The sequence below is a fragment of the Protomyctophum bolini genome, assembly GCF_963924005.1.
Source record: "Protomyctophum bolini genome assembly, chromosome: 2".
Lineage (NCBI taxonomy): Eukaryota > Metazoa > Chordata > Actinopteri > Myctophiformes > Myctophidae > Protomyctophum > Protomyctophum bolini.
The window spans coordinates 27,916,133-27,925,083 of NC_137863.1; the positions used below are offsets into that span (position 1 = coordinate 27,916,133).

General features: G+C 44.4%; 1 protein-coding gene across 2 annotated transcripts in view; it reads right to left on the bottom strand.

The window, feature by feature from the left end:
* Positions 1–8,088, bottom strand: part of celsr2 (cadherin, EGF LAG seven-pass G-type receptor 2) — a 69,503-nt gene extending 61,415 nt beyond the window's left edge. For both annotated transcript variants that reach the window (XM_080783420.1, XM_080783419.1), the window contains exon 1: positions 4,347–8,088. In XM_080783420.1, coding sequence (XP_080639546.1) covers positions 4,347–7,908 — 3,562 coding nt within the window. In that variant the 5' untranslated portion in view covers positions 7,909–8,088. The remainder of the gene's footprint in view (positions 1–4,346) is intronic.
* Positions 8,089–8,951: the final 863 nt, after the last annotated feature.

Below are 8,951 nucleotides of genomic sequence, written 5' to 3' on the forward strand. Positions count from 1 at the left end.
AACCCTTGAATAACTCTATCTACACAGAGCTTAAAGTCTTAATAGACTGTAATGAAATTGCACCGACTGGGACAGGCTCTCTTTTAGAAGATATGGGGGAGAGGAGCTTCCTCAATTAAAATTCCACTCTTGTAGCATTATCTTCATGCAAGGATAATGCCAATCAAGAGGCGGAAAAGAGAAAACATTCAACAGCACTACAGAGCCTTTGTGCATTGAGAAAAAGGTATGTTCTGTTCAGAGTTTTGCACTAAAAGATTGTAAGAGAAATTATAATAAAATGGAGATTGTCTCCAGAAGCTTCAGCTGTCAACAGAAGAAAGACAACTAATTACTTTGTCGGGATAAAACATACACACCACCTGTGAACTATAATACTTTCCATATAACACTTAATGCTACTTATGAGTTAATACTTATAGGCTATGTGGGCAACATGAAATCTGATTTTGTGAGTGTTTTTGCAGCTTTCAATAAAATATTGAAAACAGGAGGTAACTGCTAAGCCATAAATCAAGAGGTCTGGAGAGGTTTTGAACACAATTGTAGAACTTTAGAGATTCCTTGTGACATGTCATTTGTATTTTCTGGTATAAAACTGCAGTGCAATGTGAAAAGAATAAGCCTGCCTTCATTAGTCAAGGGTATAATTGACTGCTCAATCTCAGTTCTGGTGGCTTGGTCTGTACATTTTCTCTATCCAAACAAAGGACAGGATGTTATGGTGGGATAAGGTGCATGGATTTGATGCCATGGGTTTCAAATTCATCTCACAGCCGCCCTGACAAATGACAATATACATCCACTCGGACTGCATTTCCTGTCCTACTATAATACCATACGCAAAGCATACAATTCATTTTAAGAAAAAAAACTATCTGCATTTCCTATAGCAAGCTATCAAGGATGAAAGAGACAAAATCCTTCCCCATCAAATGCAAACACCTATTTATGCAAGCTCATGCTTGCCTCGGAACAGTATTCCACTTCCCTAGTATGTCAACAGAGAACAGACAGATCCCAGGATTCAGATGCACTAAAACTAATCCTAGAGCCTATAGCGCTTCCCAACCAGCGCCGTGAGCAGAATTCTCATCATAACTCCCTGGATTGGTGTGACTTTGACTATCTTCTATCTCACTCCACTACCTTTAACTCAGGGAGAAAATTTTGAACCCAACATACAACCATTTAAAGCAAAGCATGTGATTACTGATTACCAGTAGTACATCGTCTCTATTGTCTTCCTCCCCCTCTCTCATACACCTTCATTGTCTACTTCTCACCATCTTTCTCTGTCTGGGCCTGGGGGGCATGTGATGATAATGTATTGGGCTGTGCCCGAGTATGTGAATTACACAGGGTAATGTAATAAAGGATTCTGATAATTACTCTTACATTTGAAATGTGGCAGATTTGGCTGGCCTATACTTCATTTGCCTGTCCTTTACGAGAGGAAGTATGGGACTAGTTCAGCAAATAGGGCAAATTATAAAACATACTGTTAATGTAGTTGACGAACATAACTGCCAAAATGTTTACTTGCCGTTATGATTACTCATGCATGCAGCAGCATACATTTGGCTAGTGTCGGTCCATAGACGGACGGGATGATTGCACTGCAACAATACATATAAAATTACATGGTTGTTGTTATCTGTCTGAATTGAGGTCCATGGCCTGTTAGGAAGAAATATGATGCTGATTGGCCTTAGTATTATGCAATATTAGCTACGGACAAACACACACTCTAGCAATCACATACGCTGTCTAATCGAGTCCATTAGTCAGGTGTTACCCTCTTTTTGTGGCTGTTTTGAATTATTGGAACCATCAATGTTAAGAGAGCTAAAAAGTGCTAGTAAATAGATAAGTAGCTGTATTCTAATTAACACTGCTATTTTTTATTTATTTAGAATAATTTGAATGCAGCGAATTCAGTAAATTCAAATGCTACATCTGACATTGTAGAAAAACTACTGTAATTCTCATGTCTACATTGTGTCCTCCTAGTTGACCATGGTGCATTTACAGTATTACCATCTTATAATTCATGGTTTATTTCCTTATGACCACAACATTTAGTTACATTTTTATCAATACAACACAGCGGTGTTGTGGGTGTCGTGGGTGTTGTTAATTAATTAAATATAAATAATAATAAATAATTTGTCAAGATAAATGCTAAATAATACCTTATTGTAGGACCCTGACATCTGGGGATTGTAAAGATCAAAATAAAACATCTGTTCAATACTTGTGTGGTATTGTAATCTAAAACTACGTTAATAACAGTCTAACAAGACATAACGACCCTGTCAACAATCATCCATCAGAAGTGGCCTCCTAAACGGCATAAAGCAAAAGGATAATAGGGATACTCCAGAGGTCTCTTGAGGGAGAAGCTTTTTTATAAATTGTGGTCAACAGTATTCGGATCGGCTCATCTTTGTACCCCAATCTCCCTCAGTAGTGCCTCACTAATGATGAACCCTGCATATTGCAGTTCTCTGTGCATCCTCCAATTCATGCCACTTAATGCTATCACTTTACTCCATCTCTCCTTCACTTCCCTCTCTCTCTCTCGTCCTGCCCTCTATCCCTCCCATCCACCTCCCTCTCTCCCCAGCAGGGGTGCTGACACATATACCCCAGCAGGTGCTGGACGCAGCACGGAGAAACAAGGCCTCTAATTGGTCCTTGGAAGAGTCACAGCTGTTGCCCCCAACCAGAAGCTCATAATGTGCTCTAGCGCTTGCCTCTGAAAATCGACAGCTCACTATTGTCCTCCAGAGAAACAGGCAGAAATCTCATCTGTCATTTGGGGCTCCTCTTTTAAGGAGACTCAAGGGAGGCCAGATAGTTAAAACAAAGCAGGCATCCAATCCATTATTGTACCCACTACCCAGACTAAACAATATAGTTTCTGGCATTAGGAGTATGAGTGTCCACAGGAACATAGCACTTAATTAGCCATTAGAATAATTCCATGTCAACAATCAACAATCAAAGCCTGTATCGTAATAAACATGTGGTTACTATGCAACATTTTCCTTTTTTCAATCTTTGACCACTTAAATCCTACATAGAATACATACTTAATTGACCAGTGTCCCCAGGGCTCAATTATACGTCCCCTCCTTTAGTTTTTCCTTCTACACTATATCTATTTGCCAAAAATATTCTACAAGACCCTCACAATGTGTCGCATTGCGATGCATTATGAGCATGTAGATCGGCCATTTTTGGCCCCAGGCTGCTGATCTCATAACACCCCCCCCCCCCCCCACGATAGTCAAGGTCAAGGATAAGCAAGTGGCACGCACAAGATCCCAGTACAAAACATTCTCTATCCCAGATGAAATTTAGTCTGGCAGTTAGCTGCGGGTTCGACTCCCGATCCCGACGGCCTTTACTGCATGTCTTCCCCCCATCTCTCTCCCCATTTCATGTCAGCCTACTGTCTGTCCCTCTATAAAAAATATAAAATAAAGGCGAAAGCCTCAAAAAAACATTAAAAAAAAAGAAATTCAGTCACATCATAGCCAATAAAGTGTTCATTTGTGCAAAATGTGTAGTGGGGGGTTAAGTGATAACTGAAAACATGCTTGAGTATTACATATGGTCTTCTTATAAATAGTGTTCAGTAACTGTTTCACAAGTCATTCAAACAGATGACACCAGTGTTTCCCAACCTGTCATCTCTAAATATCGTAAGACAAACTCATTAGAAGCAGACTGTAATTTAATGAAACCTTTCATGGTATAACGTATGATGAGTAATTAAGGGAGCAGGAGGAGGGGGTTGGGTGATCAGTGGCATGTGGATCCCACACAAGCATTTGGCTACAGACATGCTCAGATGAACAGCTATTGAAATGATAAAATCTGGGTTGTATAAACAAGTCTTCTCTTTAATAAGATGACAAAAGTGGCCACCTAATAACCAAATGCAACAATTTACCTTGAATAAGTATGTCACTGCCAGACAGGCTCAGTGAATTGTTGAAAAGGTCTGAGGGGCTTGTCACTGATGGGAATATGTGTTGATGAAGTGGCTTTACATAAAAGGCCATGCATTGAATGTTAATCCTTCCTCATGAATGATTAATTCTAAAGGAAATTAGGAAATAATACTGGAATAATAGAGCTAAGGAAACCCACATTTAAATACTCATCACTTCCAGATAATTTCATTTAAATTTCAAATGACGATGGAGCATAGTACAGTAGAGTACAGGAAGAAATCTCTCTAACATGTAGCCTACTTAACCCTCTACTCTTCTTTTATATTCAGAAAATACATGGGGTTAAAAGCATGCAGTTAAAGGTAATAATGGCCTCACCTGACACAGATATCCTCATGGAGGCCTCCAGGGGCCTGTTGTTATCCAGAGCCCGGCTCAGCTGAATCTCCCCTGTGGTTTGGTTCAGGATGACTAGGTTTAGCTCATTCCCCATCTCAAAACTGTAGTGGAGCTGGTCGGAGACATCTGGGTCGTAGGCAGGAATGCGTCCAATCACTCCAGTGGGAAAACTGCTCGACTTATCAGTTACATAGTTGTTGAAGATGATCTGGAAGTTTTTGAGCACGGGCACATTGTCGTTCTTGTCAACAAGTTTCATGTGAATTGTGGCACGGCTGACAAGAGGGGCTGAGGTAGCCTGGACTACAATCACATACTCAGACTTTGTCTCGTAGTCCAAATCTATCAAGGAGGTGAGTTCTCCAGAGAAAATGTCCAACTGGAAAATCTCTGGAATATTCCCCTCGACTATCTGGTACATAATCTGGGCATTGCTCCCTTCATCTGGATCTGAGGCTGATATGTGTGCCACTACCATGCCTATGGGGCTGTTCTCATCCACCATAATGTCGAACTCTTCTTCCTCAAACATAGGGGGATTGTCATTCACGTCTAGGATGGTCACTTGGATGTTCACAGATGTTCTCAGTGCAGGCACACCTTTATCCACAGCAAAGGCCTGCAGGCTGTAAATCGGCACATTTTCCCTGTCCAAACGCCGCTGTGTGCGGACAATTCCGGAAGTGGACTCAATTATGAAATCTCCATCACCGTCATCTCCTCCTTGGAAGGTATAAAAGACACGTCCGTTGAGTCCCGAGTCTTGGTCAGTGGCAGAGACCTGGACCACACTGGTAAACTTCGGCACATCCTCCATAACTGAGCCCATGTAATGGTCTCTCAGGAACCGGGGGGAGTTGTCATTGATATCACTCACCAGTATCTCCAGGTAGGTGGTGTCAGATTTCTGAGGGATGCCGTTGTCCCGGGCTGTGATGGCTAACGTATAGGAAACCTGGTCTTCATAATCCAGCGTCATCTGAGTGGTGACAGCGCCCGTGTCCGAGTCGATGTTGAACTGAGGGATGCTGTCATCCATGAAGTAGGTGATGCGTGCATTCTCACCGGTGTCTTCATCGGTGGCGCTTATCACAACCACAGTGGTGCCCTCGGGCCTGTCCTCATTGATGTTGACTGTGTAATGAGAGCTCTGGAACACAGGCCGATGCGTGTTAGCGTCTGTGACATTCACGAACACCTTGGTGGTGTCAAACCTTGTTCCGTCACTTGCAGTCACACTCAGGACGTACTGCCGCTCCAGCTTATAGTCTAAGGGCAGCGCCAATGTGATAAGACCTCCTCCACTCTGACTAGTAATGGAGAATCTGTTCCTGGTGTTTCCACTAGATATCTGATAAGTCACCGCGCTGTTGATGTCCTGGTCCACGGCAGACACTGTTACCACACTGGTTCCCACCGCAGCATCCTCATTCAGCCTCATGTAATAGGCCTTCTGAGTGAACTCTGGGTTGTTATCATTGACATCTAGGATGGTCATACTAATGCTAGCCGATGAGGACATGACCGGGTGGCCATGGTCGCGGGCCTCCACCCCAAAGTTGTAATAATCCACACTCTCCCTGTCCAGCTCAGCAGCCACAACAATCCACCCGGTGCTGTTGTTGATCATGAAGGGGAAGTTGGGCGTGGTTTCTGTGAGGTGATACTCCAACCGGGAGTTATCTCCGGAATCCGCATCGACCGCCTGGATGTGAATGATGGAGTAACCCAGTGGCACGTTCTCCAGCACTGTGGCCTGGAAGGGGGTGCTGACGAAAATGGGAGCATTGTCATTGACATCCTGCACCTGCACCGTGACGAGGCCGCTGATGTTGGACAGTGGTGGGCGTCCTCCATCCTGAGCTCGGATGCGCAGGGTGTACTCTTTGTTGGCCTCATAGTCCAGGTGACTCACCAGGTCCATCTGTCCTGTCTGAGCGTCAATGTAAAACTGGCCCCTGGTGTTTCCGCTCATGATGCTGAAGTGAACGACCGCGTTGCTCCCCCTGTCCTGGTCAGTGGCTGTAACGTGCAGGATCTGTGTGTTGGGGGCCATGTCCTCCGCCACCTGCACCACATAGCGCTTTTCGCTGAATTGAGGAGCGTTGTCGTTGTCATCCTCCACCACGATGTGAACTGTGGCTGTGGTACTGCGGGGACCAGGGTCACGACCTTGGTCATTTGCTTCAACCAAAAGCATGTAGGCCTCCACCTCCTCTCTGTCTACTGGCCCTTTGGTGCGGATCACCCCGGACCTTGAGTCAATCTCAAACACATCATTAGAACCATTGCTGTTAAGGACACGATACAGGATGTTACCATTAACCGGGGCATCTCCGTCGGTGGCCCTGACTGTTAAGACCTCATAACCTATCTCTAGGTTCTCCCGGACATTTTCCTTATAGTCCTCCTGCTCAAACACTGGGTCATGATCATTCGTGTCACTAACTGTTACGGTAAGGGTGGCCATGGCTGTACGGCGGGGTGTGCCGTGGTCCACTGCGGTCACACGGAACACATGCGTGTCCTTTGTCTCCCTGTCAAGTACATCCACGGTAGAGACAGCTCCACTCGCTGGGTCAACAGCAAAGAGGTTGTTTGAGCGGCTGTCAAACAGAGCTTCAATGAAGTAATCTAGCCTGCCCGCCTCACCCTCATCCATGTCCACCGCTTTCAAAACAACAACAGGGGTACCAGCTGGCTTATTCTCTGGCACAGACACTTGGTACATCGGTGGTTGGAACTGGGGGCTACCGTTGACGCTTCTCTTCCCCCTCCTGCTCACAATGCCTGAATCAGACTGGGCAGCCTTTTCCAATAACTTCCCCAGGTGGACCTGCCCGAAAGGGCCCTGTCCTACACGCCAGTGGACAGAGATGTTGTGAACTTTGGACCCTAGTGCATTTCCGTTGAGCTGGTTACAATGCAAGTCAAGTTCATGAAGCGTGTCATGCCGCCAGCACAGCGTCTCAGACGCAAACAATTTCCCCTCGGAAAAGTAAAACTTGGAGCTCTTGGTGACTTCGCAGTGGACATGACTGTGGGTCAAGGAGGCAGGTAACAGATCCCATACATGGAATAAAGCTGAGCCTGCCTCACGGCACTCTAGATTATGGATATGGGGATTCAATAGACTAATAACCTCCATATCGTATTTAGATTTTCCTTTATGTTTGTTTGAACAGTTCCTACCATGAACATGCACATCGTACTGGCTGGTGATGAGATGCCTGGAGCTAGAGCCATTGTCCTTGCAGTCCACTACAGTGTAGACGGCGAAGGGGTTCGAGCGGAGCGAGGGACACTTTATTGTGTCCGACACGAACACAACACCCGCCGCTGCGTCCGTCTTAATGAAGCTGTGTGTGAATCTTGGAGCGATTACCTGATCCAAAGTGCACAGTGCGCTCTGCTCCACACTTGCTACGACTGTCCTCAGCTCCGCATCCTCACTGATGTGAACAATGTAAGAATTCGAGAACGTAGTGATGAGTTGTAACCACCCGAACACGAAGAACAAATCCAACTTAATTACGCGCATCGCTCCTGAGAAGTGGTCACCCGGTTTCAGAGTCGTAATTCCTGCCGCCTTTCCTTTAAACTTTCCGTCTGTGCGTCGTCTTTTGTTGTAGTGTATCCATGCTCTCCTCGCCGCACTTCAGATGGTAATCCAGTGAAATGTATGAGACAAACCACAGTAACCTTCTTCATCTAAACAAGGCGACACCTCCACTCTGTCCGCGGGACTCCGCATGAATGAGAAAAATGGCTCCTGCTACCCCTGCGCCGTGCGCCCTGAGGCTTCTCATTATCATAAACCTGTTTCTCTCTCTGTGTGTGTGTGCGTGCGTGTATGTGTGTGTGTGCGCGCGAGATAGAATTGATTGTATCGTGTGGACTGGAGTAATAACATCCTTATCACTGGGCATTCTGCCATCATGAGCATTTTGAAAAGTCTCCTTTGCTTTGTTTACAATAAGTAGCCGACTTTTGACAAGCACAATCTAAAAGCAAGTATTTTGTTAGCTCTGGTCCAAAGGCCATTAGGGCTATGGACCAGAGCTAGTATTTTGTTATGTTTTAAGGTTCAGTATCTTCACATTTAAAGTGCAATGTAAACAGTGTGTAAGATGAATAACATTTATAGTTCCCTAGCTCTTTCAAATCTGCAAGAGACAGATCACAGAAGTAAAGAAATGCTTGTAGAAATGTTGAGAATAGTGCAGCGACATGGAAGTTGGATTGATATGCTGAGTTTTACTGACACCTAGTGCTGTAAATGTATTAGTGCAGCTAAAATGTCTAAGGCCATGCTGCAGCCAAATGTTGATGGGACACATGATATTCCATGCGGATACACTGCAGGGTGAACCAATTACAATATTTATGTGATTAGTTGTGGGCTGGCATCCATCTCCCGACAGATTATTTTCATAATTGGGTAGCTATATAGAAGCATAATTTATTGGTTTTGAATATAATTAAGAGTAGGCAATTTTAAATATCTGACTCTGTTGACGATATTCATATAATAATCTTTGTGTGGGAAACTAAATATGAATATGATGATATAACAGGTAGACA